General features: G+C 33.2%; 1 protein-coding gene across 1 annotated transcript in view; it reads right to left on the bottom strand.

Moving 5' to 3' along the window:
- LOC145249688 (uncharacterized) overlaps nt 1–20,190 on the bottom strand; it is a 796,056-nt gene that overhangs the window by 401,337 nt on the left and 374,529 nt on the right. The window contains exon 3 of the mRNA XM_080111486.1: nt 858–919. Coding sequence (XP_079967612.1) covers nt 858–919 — 62 coding nt within the window. The remainder of the gene's footprint in view (nt 1–857; nt 920–20,190) is intronic.

Genomic DNA, 20,190 nt, shown 5'->3' with positions numbered 1-20,190 from the left:
TCGGTAATACACAGCGAGATAACACACAATTCGGCAATACACAGTGAGATAACACACAGATAACACACGGTTCGACAATACAGATAACACACGATTCGGCAATACAAAGTTACATAATACACGATTCGGCAATACACAGTTACATAACACACGATTCAGCAATACATAGTTAGATAACACACAGTTAGATAACACACGATTCGGCAATACACAGTTAGATAGATAAATCAAAACACAACATGTGAAGATGATTGGAATCTTGGAGAGGCATATTGTCACTAAAATTCTATAGAAAACCAACAGGCAATATCAGTGAGAGGTAAACGACTGTTGCGAGAATGATTTGTAATGGTTATCAAAAGAGGTAGAAAGTGCTGGAAATCTGAGGAAATCTTAATAATATTATATGAAGATGCTGGGTGTAATAAAAGTTAAGAATATAAAACGTGATGCTTAAATAACAACAAGGGTCAAGACTAAAAGCCACTCTTTGTGCGTCTTTTAGACTAGTTTATAAATCAAACAACTGATTTATATTACTAAGAGATTTGTCATCTGAAGCCAAATCTATACTAGTGGCATTGTGTAGTAGCTGTATTTTCCTCATTAAGCCATCCTCCAAGGCATTACCTCCTTCTTTTGGAGGGGTAGTGTAGTATTTGTTGTCAGCACGAGACCATCCAACTAGGCATTAGCTCCTTCTTTGTGAAGTGGGAGGTAGCCTAGGTCAACAAGAAAGTATCATAATCGCCTGGACACACACACACACACACACACACACACACACACACACACACACACATATATATATATAAGCAAAATGCATGCAACAAAAGGGAAGCATATAAAAGACTTACCTTTGAAAAATTACTTTGTTCTGCTCAGTGTCCTTTCTTTTTTTATATATTTCAGACACAAACTAAAAACAAAAAAAAACTAATTAACATTTAATAAAAGTTTAAAGCTTTTATTTTTATAAAAATAGCATATTTTTAAAAAATGTTTTAAGATCTGTTTAAAATAACCTCAAATCACTTAATCAGGAACATTAAATCTTTCCTTTAATTAAGGAAAGCCCTAACCTATAATTATAGTAAGGTTGAGTTAATAAATCTTTGTTTCCCTAAAGTTTTTATATATTTTAATCACATAAATACTAAAAATACAATTACCAAATACTTCTACTTGGTCATACCTGATGTAATGAGAGCAAGCTATACCTGTAGTTTAAATACATTCAAAATTGCATAAAGATTCCCGAGTTCAACAATATGCACATGCAGCAGTGACACTGATCGAAATATTGTGATAATAGCAGATGAGAACAGTAGTGTGAACAATCCAAATTATCAATCCTCTTATCAAAAGCTCTGAAACATCAGAACTTTTGATTTAGTATTATTAGACAGGGTTACTGTTCAAGAGAGCTGGATAAACGTGTAAGATTAGTCATAAGGCTTTTCCATAACTAAAAATGTCTACTTTTCACAAATAATTGCGTGTAGCGATAACATCTTAAATTTTAGTTCTGATGTAAGTGTGACTGCTGTGGAAACAAATAAAAAGAAACTTAATGCCATTATTTTCTTTCCATCCGTTTTCTCATTTGGACCACTCTTACGTCAACTTTAAACTGACTTTATTATGCAATCCAACTAGGGTACAAGCATCTAACAAATGTAACCAATACGTGTGAATGTGTTAAATATATTTAATCACGTATGCATTCTCTTATTAAGTGGATTTGCGCGTAAAGAACAAAGTTGTACAAACATTTACTAATCTTCACATCACCAAAGTAAATATAGGAGTTTCGCCCAAAGAGATGATGCTATCTTGCTAAAAAAATAACATGATATCGTAAAATCGGTGATCTCGTTTTGTTTTGTTCTCAACCACAGACACGTTTATTAGAAGTTGCGTTGAGAGAGATGAACTTTTTAGAGTCGGTAAAAGAAGAGTTCTTCATCGCTTTAAAAATGGCTGCTCTCAAAACGAGACGGCCTCTAAAAGAAATGATATGTTCTTTTCCTTTCAGAGAGCAGTCATCCTGATTGAAGACTATCCAATAGGACGATACTCTCCAAATTTTCATTGTTTAAATTGCTTAACATTTTCTGATTGGACATTATCTTATTATATAAAAAAGATATGGTGTTTGTTTGTAAACTAAACTACACCATATTCTCAAATAGTTTATTCTGAACGAGAATAAAATTATTGTCCCATGTTTTATCTAGTTTAATTTTACTTGATGAAAATTCTATGGTGAATGAAAGAAAGCTGTTTCTTTATCATTTTATATACTTATATAATTTTAATTTTTTTTATAGTAATGCTTTGCCATCTACCAAGGCCAAGAGCCACTTAAGGATAAGTGTTAGTGATATTTTTCATCGGATAATGGTACTATAAAAGAATTGAGAACAATGATTAATTCGCATGACAACTCAACAAATATCTATTGACAATGAACTTGAAAACGACGATGTTCTAGCCAGTAGAGAAATATTCCTGCAGTAACGTGGTCCATAGGTGAAAAGTTAATGTTCTCATAGTTGAGCATCTGAATTACAAGCAGAAACCGGATACAAAGGCTTGTTGTGGGTCAGCTGTATTTTGAGACTCATTATTCTGCTAGTTGTTTAAACTAGTTCATGAAACCCGAATGTCATACCATGGAATTTTAATCAGTATTTTTCCCTCTATTGCTTTTTCAAACAGACGTCTTAACACATTACCTTGAGCCCAGTTGATGCTAGTAACGATATCATGCCCGTGTCTCCCCTTCATGGCTGGGTTCCTTGCTCATGTACTATAATTGAGCACTTTGTTTTTTGTTTTTTTTTTGTTGCTATTACTAATAATAGGATATATATATATATATATATATATATATATATATATATATATATAAATGAAAATTTTGAATTAAATTCATTAAAGTAAAAAATTTACAACAAATTTATTATTCGACAAGGTATACAAAAATTTAAAGTTTTTTCTTAATCCATGGATATCAATAAATGGCCCATCTCATTAGAGGAAAAGTTGTTTTTTTTTTATATCTTGTTTACTTTTTGGCTTTTGATGCAGGCTTTTTAGTTGTTCAATCTATGCTAAATAGCAAAATTTACGATTGTCTATAAACATTATTTTGCTATCTTCATCATCTGCAGACAAAGTTTCTAGTATTTCCATAAAACCTAAAGTATCGATAGAGGATCAAAGTAAAGTTTATTATCTATTCAAATAAAAAAAAAATTTTCACAAATAATTTAGCACTGTGGTTATTCTATGACAATAAAATACATGATTATATAAAATTATTACTATCATTATTTCAATATCTACACACACTAGTGTTTCATCCTTTCAAGAATCATCAGTGCAGGGTGTCACGATTACAGCTGATCAGGAGATTTGAACCCAGCCATGAAGGGGAGACACGGGCATGATGTTGTTACTAGCATCAACTGGGCTCAAGGTAATGTATTAAGACTTCTGTTTGAAAAAGCAATAGAGGGAAAAATACTGATCTGAAAAAAAAATTATCAATTTATATTTTTAATTGAAATGAAAATGCAAAAACAAATGTTTTTTTTTTTAATTTTTATACTAACAGTTAGAAAAAAATCGTTTTAGATCTTAAATCATGACTAAGATTTTATATTTTCAATGCTGTAACATTTCAAATAAGCATTTTCAGTAAGATACATTTATTTAGTTCTAGTTTTGCTTATTTATCTTCTTGAACCCCCAAAGGATATTTAATTAATCGTTTAATTAAGGACCATCAAAAGTTCATTTAAAGTTTAAAACCTTCCAGAAACAAATTTTCCTTAATGAATTTTTATCCGCTTCCTTTCTTAATCCCTCGGGATTTACTTTATAAACTATTTCACAAGGCATATATAGCTGAAAAGAAAACACACAAAAGCTGGTTCTTCAGATTGCATTTAAAAAAGATTTTTCATTAAATAATATGTTTAGTTTTTTTGACAGTTTCAAGTGTATTGGATTTTTGTTGGATAATATATCGTTGTTTTGGTAAGTTTCACTTGACCTCAGGGCTCTACGGACAAATTTCTCTTTAGCTAACTTTTGACAACTAAATAATTTCGTTTACTAGCAAAAAAGTTACTAGTCAAACCCACGTACTTTTTCGTTTTTTTTTTTTTTTTTTTTTAATAAGTGTAATTCTAAATAAGCACTGAATTTTATGTTTAGATTTGAAAGTATAAATATTTGAATTTCTTCATGTGTTTTTTTAACCTTTGTTGAAAGAGTATATTTTATTGTATATTTTATTTAAACCTTTTATTGTTTAAATGATTTGACTTTGATAGTTTTATTTAAAAAAGAAAAAAAAAAGGCCGAAAAGACATTTTTCACTCAGTAATGCACTTTGATAGATTGTCAGTTAAAAAAAAAACACAATCACCAAAAGATAAGCGTTTTATTATTTCTAATCGCCACTTTGAAAAATCACTAACAATGTAAAACCCTGGATCTCAGATTTTGTTGACAAAATCTACTTTTTCATCTCATTTATATAAACACTTATGAAACTAACAGAAACTACATCACGTGACTTGCAAAATAATATTCTATCTCACCTAATTGAATTCAGCTGACATTACTGTTAACTTTTGTGATGTTTAGTTAAGATCCACACTTTAGTACTTTAATCTTTAACAAATATACGTCTCATTGGTTGAGTTCTCTGCATGGAATGAAACATTTTCTATTTGGCGTAAAGCCTTACTAATATTCTCTCAGTAACTATTAATGAAAATTGATATAAAAGCCAAAATTAATTCCCTTCCTTTCGTGTTGGCATACGAGCAAGATTTATTCTGCAACTGGTTTTGAATCTCCTCTTGGAATATTCATATATATATATATATATATATATATATATATTATATATATATATATTGTTTTTAAAATATAATTATCCGCTGACACGTGTTTCGTCATCTACGACTCATCAGAGTGGCTGAATCTAGTGAGATTCGAAATCGGGGCGTCATGGAAAGAAGCCTAAACCTCTACCACCGTTCCATCTCACATGACTGCTGGATGTCGCGATTTTTCTTTGTTTTTATTCGCGATACTTTTTGAATGAATTCAATTATTTATATGTAAGTGCATTTTTGCCTAAATGCGAGTTGGGAATAATTATCCCTTTTACCAATTTGGTACCCCCAAATGGAGAGTGGCACATATATTGTTTTTAAAATATAATTATCCACTGATAGCTGAGAATCCCCTTTTTGATTTCATGATTTAAAGGTTCCCTATTTATATTTCACTAATTTATAGAAGTCAAGTCCACGTTTGTATTGAAGTTTTCCAGCAGTTCTAAGTCTACAATATGCGAATTTATTTAGTATCCCTAGGATTTAAACTACATTTTTTTCTTCACTCATAAATAACAAACAGCTTCTTTTGAATATATATATATATTTTTTTAAGAAGAAAATTCTCAAAGCATTGTGCCAGTTGTTACTAAATTTAAAATGAGCAGTCTATTTTTTTTTCTTATAAAACAATATAGAATAATGCTTATGACCATCAATCAGATAATTTGAGATATTTAATGATACATATGAGTGAAAAATATTTAAGTGAATAACATACTGCACTTCATCAAGTCCATTCAATCTGTAAGACAAATCAATATTGACCAAAACGAAGAATAAATCAGTATGATTGGCTCAAGGAGGGGAGGGGGGATAGAATCCAAAATACTTCAAAGCAAGAATATTCAAAGCATAAAACTATGTGAAAATAAATTAGGTTGGAGAAATTACTTTTTACATGAACCTATATATTATTTAATCCAATTTTTTTTCAGCTTTGATCTTGTGTTTTTCAGAATTAGCTTCTGTTTTCAGAGTTAATCAGAATTGTGTCATATTTTTTTTGGAAAAAAAAAAAGAAGCATTTGTGTTATGTGGTTGCTTTCAGCATTTGTTGTCAGTTGCTATCTCCAGGGATGTAGTTTGATTCTAAGGAGTTTGAGATTGAACTTGTTTTGGTATTTCTGGCTTAACAATGCTCACATTTAGGCGACTTGTCTCTTGAAAATACAAGGATAGCTGATGCTTCCTCGCTCAACATCCAAAACATTACAGATATTCAAATATGTAAACATTATTCACATTTTCTAATATCAAACCTAACCATTTGACTTTATATTTATTATTCATAATTTTTAAATTTATTAACTTCAAAATACTTAATTCACAGATCCAATACATAACATACATTCATAAAAACAATAAGGATTTTTTCATTTATAAGCTACAGTAAATTCTTTGAACTTTCAAAAATAATAGATATTTTATGGGCCTGCTATAAATATATTATTTTTATTTAAAATTTAAAGTTTAAACTTTTACACAACATAAATACTGATTTAGGCTTATTATTGTCACTTACAATATTATACGACGAGTTTCTTCTAATAAAAATTTGTATTCTTAGATCACTCTTTATCGGACTCTCACAGATATATTTATGGAATATCATAACTGCTAAAAAACTTTTTTAAAAAAAGCCTAATTTTAAATCCTTATTTTATTTTGAACTTTATAGTTTATATTTATTCAACAAATAAATACCTGATTACGGCAATCGTAGTGGCTTGTCTATATATTAATACGATAGTGTGTGTTATTTTCTGTGTCACACTTACATCCGGGTTGTTTAATTGTTATGTATTTCTATTTCTTGTCATAAATAATTTTATCAAGAATTCTTCATAAGTTTTGGTTTCGGTTTCGATTATGGCTGATGGCAATCTAGTAATCTATTTTTTTTTTTTTTTAAATAATTTTATCAAGAATTCTTCATAAGTTTTGATTTTGGTTATGGCTGAAGGAACTCAAGCTATATATATATATATATATATATATATATATATATATATATATATATATGCATATATGTTTTCCATAAATTTTTTTTTTTCGGTTTTGATTCAAGCTAATACACCCAAGTCACATGGATATATTTTTTTATTTTTGAAATCACAACTTCATAATATATAAAAATCGATAGAACATTAACTATAATAATATATACGAAATCTGCAAGAATTAAAATATCATATTTAAGCACACTTTACGACCGGGCTTTGCCGGGCGGTCGTGGTAGCTTAGATAAATACTTTTGCAGTTTAAACAAAAAAGCTACAATAATATCAGAGTGTCTCCATTTACACTGCGCATCTACAGAATGCCAACATCAATATATTACATATGAATGAGCCTCCTATGGAATTTCCACAGATCCCACTAGTCTTCGTAAATACTAAATGTTGGCTTCTGTATACTCATTAACCCTTATCCTCGAGTGATCTCTGGGCCTTGATAAGTGGTAATTCCTTTGTTAAAAAAAAACACAAATCAAATATGTGCTACACATAATCACTTACAATTTGCAATATAATATAACTACACCAATATGTAACACTTCCATTACTTTCCAAGACGAGTTTGTTTTTCCTTTATCTTTCAGATTCTTTTAAAGATAACATTTTGGGAGGAATAATAATTTAGATGGTTTTATTTCTTCAATTTTTTTATTAGCATTTTAACAATAAGGTTGTCGTCACATTAACATTCACTGTTTATGCTGTAAAACATTAATACTGAGGTCTCTGTGACCATCAACGAAAATAAAGTGTCATATGGGATTCAAAAAACAATTTGAAACATTACTGTTTAGACTTTTAGTTAGGTGTACATTTTTTTTTAATGTAAATTTTGAATGCAAAACATTAATATGTAATACGTCATAATTGGTCATAATTCCTTGTGTTATTTGTCAATTTCTGATAACAGGGAAATATAAATCCGTTCTAAGTTCATTCTTTTACCACCAATATTGGACAATATTAAATTTTACCACCAATATTGGACAAAATTCCAATCTATTTCAAGTATTATTAGACAATAGACACTATTACAGTTCAGTAGCTTTTGTTTCTGAATCACGCTTTTCCCTCTTCTCACTTAAATTAATGTATTATTTTTATTATATTACACAAACTTTTCGGATTTTATATTATCCTTACTCAGAAAACATTGGAGAGAATTACAAATATTAGGATGGTTGAAAAATGTTTTTTGACGTTCAACTTTAAAAGATCATAACTCCTTTCATAATAAACTTTATTAATCGAAATAAGAACCATTAGAATCGTCACATTTTTGCCAACAAGAAACAAGTTTATTTATCCCATTAGCATGGAAATCCAGAGTTCTGGAATCGATAAAGTCATTGAAGGTCGATTCGGCATCATCTCAGCTTTTGAAGCATTTTTTGCGCCGGAAGTTATCGAGATGCTTGAAAAAGCGATACTCAGTAGATGAGAGATCTGGTGAATATGGCAGATGAGGCAGTCTCATAGCCCAATTTATTCAGCTACTGCAGGGTCAGTTGAGCAACATGACGCAAGCGTTGTCATGGAGAAGAATTGGTCTCTTCATATTAACCAATCTCAGGCACATACACTGGAGTCTCTGGTACATTTCATCAATTTGTTGACAGTACTTCTCCGCCGTAATCATTTCATCTGGATTCAAGAAGCTGTGATGGATGAGACCAGCTGCAGACCACCAAACAGTCGCCATACCTATTTTTGTGCAATTTTTGCTTCGGGAAATGTTGTGGAGCTTCTCTGGCATCCAACCACTGTGCTGAACGTGGCCAACTGTTGTAGAGGATCCACTTATCACATGTCACAATCTGCTTAAGAAATGGGTTGTTTTTGTTGTGCAGAAGGAGCATAGAAGACACCTTAAAATGATGATTTTTTTTTGATTATCGTTCAATTCATGTGGCACCCATTTATCCAACTTTCTTGACTTCCCTATTTACTTTAAATGACAAACGACTGTTGAATGGTTGACCTCGAGTTCAGCAGCAACTTCTCATGTGGTTTTGTGAGGATCAGCATCAAATTAAGGCTTTCAAATGTTTGTTATCAACCGCAGTCAGCCAGCCGCGACCAGCTTCATCTTTGAGGCTCTCGTCACCATTGCAAAATTACTTGAACCACCCTGATGCCACACATTCCTTAGTGGTTCCTGGGCTAAACGCATCATTGATACCACGAGCTGTCTCGGCAGCTTTTCGGCCTAGTTTGAACTGGAACAAGAAAATTGTGCAGATTTGAATTTTTTCCATGCTGTTGAAAAGCCTGCAAAAAAATGAATGAAGAGATTGTTAACGGTAACAGATAACACGATTCCATAGAGTGAAAAATGCGCTTCAAAATGATATAAACATGGCTATATATGTCAATGAATTAGTTCAGAAATCATATATGAAAATAACATCTGTGAAAAAACGATATTGTTTTTGCACCAACCTAATATATCATCATTTTTTTTCTGTGTTTATCCTATGCAACTACGGGATCCATATTAAACTTCTCTCATCACATAATGTGCAGTCAGGATGAAATTCAGTGGTCTTGAGATACTGGTGGTATCCCACCCATTTGTGTTGATTATCCTCTTGGCTGTGTTTCGAGGGTCTTTATACCAGTGTAGACGATTTTCACTAATCTTATATATATATATGTGTGTGTGTGTGTGTGTGTGTGTGTGTGTGTGTAAAGACAATATATGTATATCGTCATCATGCAGTCCGTCAGCATTGACGATGACTAGTCGGGGGCTCAGTGCTTTATCCTTCAGTACAGGACTTTCCACCTTGGCTCCTAACTTGCGCAGTTTAGGTGCAGTATCTGTTGCGCATCAGATAAACACCCTCTGAACCTCCAATGCTCATTTCCAGTGGAGCGAACCTACAACAACTGGAAGCAGGGAGGCTGCAGCTTCTGGCCGAAAGTAATCTCAGTGAGGTAGACAGTCGCCTTATCGTGTCCGCTACTACACCTTTTCTTTCTGGATGAGGTTCCATAGCCTTTTAAAGAAAACTGCAATGCAGCAGTAGGATTTGAAGTCAGAGTTCCTTTTGCTGTGATAAGACCCACAAGGCAGTGGTGCTTGATTTTGGGGTTGGTTTCCCTAGTCTTCGCCCAACCAAGGCACTGACAAGATAGTGGGGTAGGGATTGGTAGTGTGCCAGGGCATGTCCACACATCGGTGGGCCATAACGCACTACCTCTGGGGTCCCCTACTATTTCGAGACCTCCTACAGGTTTAGCCGGGGGTCGCAAGGCACCCAGTTACCATGTATGGCCAACGTGGAGACACTGTAGGAGTCTTGATGATGGAGAGGCTATGTACTGGCAGGGAAGACATGCATAGCTGCTCCCTTTTCACCACGAGGTTAGCCAGTGGTGTTAGCTGGAAGCGAGAAGACATGCAAGCATGAACTTAAAAATAACTTATACCCAACACACTAGACGCATTACATCCACCTGCCGGATTAAAACACACACACATATATATATATATATATATGTTTGTATATAAAGACAGAATCATATGCATACATATACATATACGTAATTCCTACAATGTAGCTATTAAATCTAACATAGTTATATGCAACGTATATGCGACAAGTAGAAAGAAGCAACCTTAGTAAAGTTAGTGTAGCCAATGATGATGAGTTAAACAGAGTTCAGAGAGAAAAGATAACAAAATCACAAGGTCTTATGTACGATATGAAAAGAAACTGGAATCTTAGGGAGATCTCCATCATTCCAGTAATCATAGGAGGAACTGCATTCATGAAAAGATATTAAAAAAAAACTGGAACATATATCCAGTAAACCAAGTGCAAAAGAGATATAAAAACATGACAAAAGGAAGTGTTAGAATCTTCAAAAGATCTCTCGGTTGTAATGTATGAGAAAGTGAGTGAGTGTCTGGTATCCGGTAGGATGTCCTATTCCCAGCTTAAACAAAATAAGAATATTTAAAAAAAAAAAATGTGATACATAAATGTATCACATAAAGACACAACTATATACATAGACATATATACATAGGTTTTCATATAACTATATACATGCATATGTTTACATAAAAAGACAACCATATACATGTTTTATATAAATACAAACATATATATATATATATATATATATATATATATATATATATATATATATATATATATATATATATAATTGCCTATTAAATTGCATTTCAGCAAGCAGAGGATGTAATATCTAAACACATAACTCGTGTTGTTACATGCTTAAAATAGATTACAGACACATAAAATGGGAACAGGCATAAAAGCAAACGAATTGAATGTTTATGAAATGTTATTGCCAAATCTTATCAGGATATCATCAAGTTAAATAAGCATTAAGACTTCACCTCGGACACAACTGCATATGATATCTCAGAGGCTAATGGAGAATAGGCAACAGAGAAATAATAATAATAAAAAGTGATATATCTAGAATGGTTGCAGGAAACTGAGCAAAAGAATCAAATGGATTCTACTGACTCAAAAATCATATCTTCAGATTTCTTTTCCATTTTACCATGTGGAATTAATAATCCCTGTAAATGGAGGATAGTCTATATACTGATAAGCTAAGGCATTTCATGTTCATACACAGATTATCATCTTTCTTACATATTAAATATATATATATATATATATATATGTATATATATAGAGAGAGAGAGAGAAAGAGAGAGAGAGAGATCGACTGATCAGTAAAGATGGTAATTTGGTGATTAATCTGATATTGTTAATGTAAAAATTTCCGACTTTACCCATTTTTAAATAAAGTGTTACAAAATTAAATTAGATCGTGCTGTAGACTAAAACAAAAAAAAATTTAGATGACAATATTATTTATTTGCAGCCTTTTATCCTCATCTTTTTTGTTTCACGACGATTCGGCCAACTATTTCTCTTGCCTTTGTCAAGTTGTTAACAGAAACGGGATAGGAATGCTGAATCTTCAACTGTATCTTCAGGAATTGCTCCCTTCCATAGTTGTGGTCGTCTCACTACGTTTTGGCCGGCTTTGGGTGGGATTGAAACCGCTATCTTCAGACAATGCTCACCTGGAACTGTGGAGACTCAATGTCTCTATCCACTGCACCACAGATCCTGAAGGGCGATCAATGTTTGATTTTTTAGTCTCATAAATAATCAATAAATAAGTTTTTCGTTATCTGATCTTCCATAGTCGGGTTCCTACCAAATTATTGGAATTCTTTTTTGAAATGAGTAATTTGCATATTCTATTTATTTGTTGTTTCACGTTTCAGCCAACTATTCCTCTGGACTTTGTCAGGTTGCTTACTGCGATGGGATAGGAATGGTTGGCTGAAACATCGTGAACCAACAACTATGAAAAGATGAGGATAATAGCCTGCAAATAAATCAAATATACAAATCGCTCATCTCAAGAAAGAATTCCAATGATTAGAAAATATTATTTTTACAGTAAAACGACAGAGAATATGTATTGTTTTAAAAAGAATTGCTATAATTTTATATGAAGAGGAAACTTATGCGTTTTATTTATTTAAAAGATATTTAGATTAAAATGACGATTATTATTTTTATGGAACCAAAAATCAGTCATTTTTTAGTATTGATCCTGAGAGAGATTTATCATTTCAAAAAGAAATACGAGGGGCGTGCAATAAGTAATGCCTCTGACCAACTTCCCATAGCAGTACAGCAACGAAACTTGGCACAGTTATTAGTCTTTCTCTACATAGGAACCACCCAGAGTTATGCATTTCTTCCATCGTTTGATGCAGCTCTGGAGACTGTTTTTGTAGAACACCCCAGGTTGGTCCTCCAAACACAACGTGACTTCAGAAATCAAGGCTGTATCATCTGGGAAACGCTTTCCTTTCAAAAACAACTTCATGGCTGGGAAAAGGTGAAAGTCAGAGGGTGCAAGGTCAGGAGAGTAGGGAGGATGGGGAAGGATTTCATAACCACATGCCCGTGCTTCTGATCTAGCGACATGTGAGTTCTGGACCGGAGCGTTGTCCTGCAGAAGGGTACCTTTGCTGATCTTGCCCCGCCTCTTGATTTTGATAGCTTCCCTTAATTTCCTCAAAAGTGAAGCATAATAGTCTCCTGTAATTGTGGTACCCTTTGCCAGGAAATCTGTCATCACTACTCCGTCCTGGTCTCAGAAGACTGTGAGCATGACCTTGCCAGCGGAGGGCTGCACTCTTGCCTTCTTTGGAGGTGGTGAGTCCAAGTGCTTCCACTGCATTGACTGGACTTTGGTCTCTGGATCATAGTGATGGAGTCAGGTTTTATCCTGTGTAATCAGTCTTTTGAAAAACTTTGACTCATCTTCTTGGCACATCTCCAAATTCATCCTCGAGCACTCGACACGTTCTTGCTTCGAATCCATCTGGCAGACACCTTATGCATATGCAAATGGTCATGAATGATAGTTTCCACAGACCCTGTACGAATCTTGACATCTTGGGCTATTTGGTGAATAGTAATGTGCCGATCTTCCAAAATGGCAGCCTCAACTTGATGGACAGATGCCTCATCAATGGTAGAAGGGGGGGGGGCGACCAGGTCTGGGAGCTGTTTCCACAGACTTCCGGCCATGTTTGAATTCACGATGCCAACGTTTTACAAGGTCATATGATGGGGCATTATCACCATAGGTTTCTTTCATTTCATCAAAAGTCTCCTGTGGTGTGCGTCCTTTCAAATACAAAAACCGGATCACTGCTCGACATTCAACAGACTCCATTTCACACCTGACTCAGTTCAAAAACCTGTAAAACAGAAACCACAATTAGTTCAGAGCTGTAATTTGCCACATAACCCGTAGAGATATAAATCATTGCACATGCAAAATTTCAGTTAGATCAGACAACTGGAAGTAGGTCAGGGGCATTACTTATTGCACGCCCCTCATATTATTATTCACTATAAATTATAAAGATTGATGTAGAAAGCAGTAGCAGAGTCCTGCTAGTATATCTATTATTATACTGAAGACGAGTTAATGCTTGTTTCACTAAGACTTTTTCCTATATATTCTTATCACACAAAATACATGCTAAAATATTCCTTAGTTTTTTTTATTGTTATGTTTGAAAGAAAAAGTCTGATTAAACTGTTCTAATTAGTCATAGTTTGCAAGTAATTCACCAAATGATTATTTTTTACTAAATTTCTATCACTATAATCCATTCAGTATATTGTTTCAATCTTCCACTCCGATTTTATATCACTTTCTCACTATGTTTTTATTGACAGTTGAAGTTAATAAAGAAAAGAATAAAAAGATTGGAATAATTCATTATAAACAAAAGGAAATATCACCAGTAATAGTAGTAATATTATTTAATGCATAACTGTAAAGAGAAAGGAAAAGATAGAAGATATAGACTAATTTTTTATCTTGTCTTTATATCTTAATATTTATAATTTTTTTTTTCTAGTTCCAACTGTCTAACACAAGGTCAGCGGTTAACTCAACGTGTCACTTTTTTTCTAGTATATATAACAGAGATGCACACATTTCCAAACTATTTTATAGGAAAAACAGTGTAATTTCCAACTTCAATCATTTCCTGTTCCATCTGGGGGGGGGGGGGTTCTGACTAATTTTTTAGGATATTATACATACAAAGTTTGGTAGGTTTGTTAATTTAGTTGAAATAAAAGACAGGGTGAACTGCTTCACAGCATATCTGCTCTTTTTGGGGTTACTTTTTCCTGCTCCATGTTTTCCCTGGTTGTCTTTCCATAAGTCTGTCCACCATTATAGTAACCCTTATTTGGCATATTAGTAAGAGTGTTGTGTAATGGATTGCAATATTATTGGTCAAATCCTCAGTTGAGTCAAACTTAAAAAAATCGAACTTGATGCCCCTTTGTTAAACGCTCAGAATTATAAGGGAAGAATCAAGGGAAAGTGGTGCTCTCCCTCTCCTCTACACCTCGGTGTAGCAGCCAATGAAAAGGTAGCCTTCGAGTTGCCCTACACTATAGTTGACCATTCAGCTTTTTATGCTTCAGTGGTAATATGCCCTATTCGTGACAAACAAAAGTTATAAAAAAAAAAAAAAAAAAAGGCTAACCATTCCTCACCCTCTTCATATCGTATTTGGTTCTGTGCTACATGAAGCTATATATATATATATATAGCAAAAATACCCGTCGTTGACTGAGTTCAAAAACAGCTTACAGAAAATGGACTCTGATTTATGAAAGTATGATAGGTTATGAAAAGGAAGGGTTGTAAAGAGATAGCTTCGAATTTGGGGGTATCAAAACCAAAGCAAAATATGATGAAAGTAAAAATAAAATAGATAAACCCCATAATTTATTATATCATATCTGTTCACACTGAAACACTTATCACAATATTATGTGGATCTATATTAAAAAACTTTGTTAAATTTTGTGACACGTTTTCATTCTATGGAGGTCAGGTGCGAACGAACACACCATAATTTTATTATACCATATTTTTTTAAACTGAAACATAATTATCAAAGTATACTTACGCAGATAGATATGAAAAGTTTTTATTAAAGTTTGTGCCTATTTCCATTCTATGGAGGCCAGGCGCGAACGCAAACCCTACAATTTTATGATACCATCCCTATTTAAGTTAAAACATACTTATCAAAGTATTATTATGTACATCTATATCAAAAACATTTGTAAACGTTTTTTTTTTAATTTTTAAATTTTTTATTTCCATACTTTGTGGACCAGGCGTGTACGCAGACTCCACAATTTTAATGAATCATTATTATGCCAGATCAAACATACCCATTCCTGTGTCTCGATACATCTTCTATCATTATATGTGATTAGTTTTCTATAACCATATAGGAGCCTATTCGTGACCAGACACACACACAGACGTTCAGCTTTATATTATAGATATATATATAAGTAAATATATTGTAAATACAATACGTGACTGTGTGTATATCATACATAAAATGAAAAAAGTGAAACTGTGGCACTAACCCTACGGTGGGTTTAACCAGCGTCCTCCAAAGCAGGAAGTTTCATGAAAGTATGAAATTCATAAGTGGTCCCCAGTTGCATGTATATTTCCATTAGGGGAAATGAGGACCTTAGGATTTTGCAACTCTTACATGGAGATGTCGACGATTCCCTACATACAGCGCCTGGTACTCCCAAAGTGATCACCTACCATGCTCAACGTTGCTTAACTTCGCTGGTCTAACAAGAACGAGTGTGTCAACATGATTATACCATATTGTATAACATACAAACATGAACCAAACTGCATATACACCCGTACGTAACATGATCACATATACATTAAAAGAGACACAGAGGCGTTTTGAATACTAGCAGGGGTGCCCGGCGTTGCCTGGGTGTTTGTCAGTATGTGTTGAAAAAAAAGAAAGGCAGACTCGAACTCGAAGTCTTGAGGCGACTTCAGAAAAAAAAGTGAAAGAAAACGTGACATTTACGAGGGCAGAGAAGTGAGAATGGTTGAAGTTAAATGATTAAAAAGTGAATGAGTTGACACAGGATGTCACAGCCTGCACTTAACTTTGGCTGCAAGCCAGTTAAGCTTGTTCCCCAAGATGTTGAAGAAAAATCAGCTCCTAACAAAAAAGGGAGTGTCCAAATGAATAGCAATTGTCTGATATGACGAGGTTTCCCCACATTGATCAAAGCTTATTACTTTTTGGATGTCCCTGGAAAGAGTGGCAGGGAAATGCAATTTCTTCAAATACTTTCACTTTATTTATATGAAAAACACGAACAAACATGCAAGAAGACCGAATAGTGTGAATTTTATTAAATAAAAGTTGCTCAAATAAAAGATAGACACGACCTCCTTTTGTAAATTGGAGATATTATAATCTAGGGAGTATATAAAAAGTTCTAAGAAATGGTACCCCCCCAAGCCCCCCCCCCCCGAAAAAAACCTTTGCCGTACATACAAAGAAAGTGCACACACTAACACACATTTTCGCTTTTATATTCTACTAGCATTGGTGCCTGGTGTTGCCCGGGTGTTTTGGAGGTGTAAAAGAAAAAAAAAGGTTTTGGTAGGAAGGTAAGCTCGAACCTGAAGCCTTGATGCAAAGGTGGAAAAGAAAGGGGAGAAAAAAACGCCATCTTACCCACTCGGCCACATAGGGAAGAGAAATGAAAAGCATTTTAATTTAACAATTAAAAACTAAATGACAGGTGCGTGAACTTAATGAGGTGAAACATCATGCCATAGAGGGAATGAAATCCCGCACTTAAGTTTTGCTGCGAGGCAATTTTTGTGGTTTTGTTTCGACAACTTTGGCTGTGCGGTAGTTTTTTGCGGTCTTGTTCTCCCAAGACGTTGGGGAGAAAACTAGGCCCCTATAAAAAGGGGAGAGTCAAAATGAATAGCAATTGTCTGATACGACGGGTTTTGCCTGCATTGATCAAACCTCGTTGCTTTCTGGACGTCTTGAGCCAGGGAGTTTGTTTATGCTACATTCAGTTTCGCTTTTATACTTAAAAGCCAAAGAAAGACGCGTAGACCAAGAAATATCGCGAAAATAGCGTGTAAAAGTCGTTCACATATAAGATAGACGCGACCTCCCTTCGTAAATCGTAGATATAATTCAGACAGTACATAAAAAGTTCTAAGAAATGAGTGACCCCACAGAGCGCCTCCCCAAAATAAAGCCTTTCGTGGACATACACAAAAAATGTATACACACACACTAACACACATTTTGCCTTTTTATATACACACACAACTATACAACATACACGTTTTTCAGTATGTAACAACAGACCTTGGAGCAATGGTTACTAAGGCGTAACTTTACATTCCCCAGTCCTCAAAATGGGGCCTCACGACTAGTTGTCTTTTATATTTGGCTCTATGTTATATGAAGTTTAGTTCAATAAATATCCTGAAAAAATTTATTAGCTAAATGAGGAGAAAGCTGCTGCTGATGACATAAAGATGTGATGACAAATCCTAAAAGAATAAATAAAACTAAAAACTAAATGAACAAGACTTTTAGTAAAAAAAACTAATAGGCAGGAAGTGAAAAGAGGTTAAAGAATTGGGTTGAAACAGTTAAAGAGTGATTGCAAGACAGTATCACCTAGCAGAAGGTTTTGGCAATTCCTGACAAAGACAAATTTCACTGTAAGTAGGGAAGTAATGGAAGAGGAGGGGTGAATAAAAAAGGCAGAAGGGTGACAACAACAATGAGTACAAAAGTGAAGTATGAAAAAGTATCAGGAGGTTTTATGGCAAGGTATGTTTCTTGAAGCAAGGAAGGATTGGTTGCTGTGTGGGTGGAAGAACATTAAAAGACAGGAAGGATGTACCTTGAGGTGTGAGAAGATTGGGGAACGGGCCCAGAGGTAGGGGCGGATCGAAAGGAAGGAAAAGATCATGTTCAGAATATAGGATAAGCATAAAGGAAAGAAAGATGAAGGGTATTCGTTCAGATTGGTGGATGAAGAAAATGTCAGGGAGAATGAAACGAGGTGTGAGAGAAAGCTAAGTAACCTAAAAGGAAATGGGAGATTTCTAATTAACTGTAAACACAGGTAACAGAAACCATAAAAAAGTGATAATAAAAACAGGTATAAAGATTAACAAATAAATGAAAAGGTAAATAAAGTTCCTGCGAGGACTAACATTATTTTTTGTTTTGTGACAAGAAGATGAAAAAAAAATATTGTGAAACATTGTCTTAGTAATTCGCGATATAATGGCACCAGCAGATCCTGTCTTTGAGAGAGACATAAAGCAGTTTCAGTTTCATTCCAAGATTTTATTGAGAAACATTGAAACGTTGACAGAATATTGTGTGAAACTTTACTGTTCAATGTTAGTTTACAGGTACATTATAAATCACAAGTATTGGACAAGAAAGTTGAGGAGACTAAGAATGGCAATCCCTAGAAGTAAATCAATTAAGAAACGACCAAGAGATTCTTTTCAACCAAAATACTAAACATTTGCCGACAATCCAAAAATATTCGCACATTGAACTAATAAAACAGTCAAATGACACCGTTCCATCACAAATGATGCATTAATTTGAATTTGGTACCATTCAAAACCCCTATTTAGACACAAGCGTGAATTTTTGGAGAAAAATAAAAATTAGCCCCAAAAGGGGTGTTTTTTATACTTAAAACACACCGGGGCTCAAGCCCCACAATTTTCTCAGAGTAAAATATTACATTTTCAGATGTATATTCATATGGTCTTGTTTTTGGGTAATTTTCAACAAAATCTAAGGATCGGAAAAGATTCTATTGTGAGAATAATTACCAAGATGAGAGTGATAGTCCAAATAGTCAAAATTAATACCAATTCTCATCTCAAAAAACATTTAACACAATTTATCTAATCGGAATGCATCAAATTTATAGAAATTTTGTTTGAATGAAAAAGAAATAAATTTGAAAACTTTAGAAAATCAAGTAATGCTGATAATTTTTGTTAAATGAAAAAAAAAATGAATAATTTGCGGATTGCCGTGTTAATTCCTATTTCAGTCACATAAATTCTTTAGAGTGAAATTATTTTGGCATTTCTTCAAAACAAATTATCTCTAGTTAAACCATATTTGTAATAATAATAAAAATGTTAACTTCGAAACAGTAAGTTATAGCGGGTTTGGCACTTATGTATGACACGGGTCGAGATACACAATTGCCAGACTATGATTATTTTTCAAGGCAAACTGTTTAAGAAAAAAAGGCCAAATTCGAAAAAGAAGTCACACTTTTTGTAGTAAACAGGCAATTGGCGTTTCTATATTATTCGAACAAAAGAAATATTGAATTTCACATCAAACAAATGGTACCTACATAATTGTCATGGCAAAAATACTAACATACAAAAATTACAAAAAACGAGGAGTTGAGTTATATATGTTTTATTAATTTTATAAGTTACACATCTTTTTTTAATTTTATGAAAGATACACATTTTTAAAAATATTTATGAGTTATATACATATATATATTTGATTTCATGAGTTATATATATTTTAAAATTTTATGAGTCATATTTTTTTTAATTTATGAGTTATATACTTTTTTAATCTTATGAGTTACATATATTTTTGAAATTTATAAGTTATATATATACATTTTATTTCATGAATCATATTTTTAATTTATTAGTTATATATATTTTTTTACATTTATGAGTTTACATATATAACTCATAAAATTAAAAAATATATATTTTTAATTTTATGAGTA

The sequence above is a fragment of the Euprymna scolopes genome, chromosome 28 (assembly GCF_053919585.1).
Source record: "Euprymna scolopes isolate OS-2025 chromosome 28, ASM5391958v1, whole genome shotgun sequence".
NCBI classification, from domain to species: Eukaryota; Metazoa; Mollusca; class Cephalopoda; order Sepiida; family Sepiolidae; genus Euprymna; species Euprymna scolopes.
The sequence above is the reverse complement of the archived record's forward strand: the minus strand, read 5'-3'. Positions and strand labels throughout refer to the sequence as shown.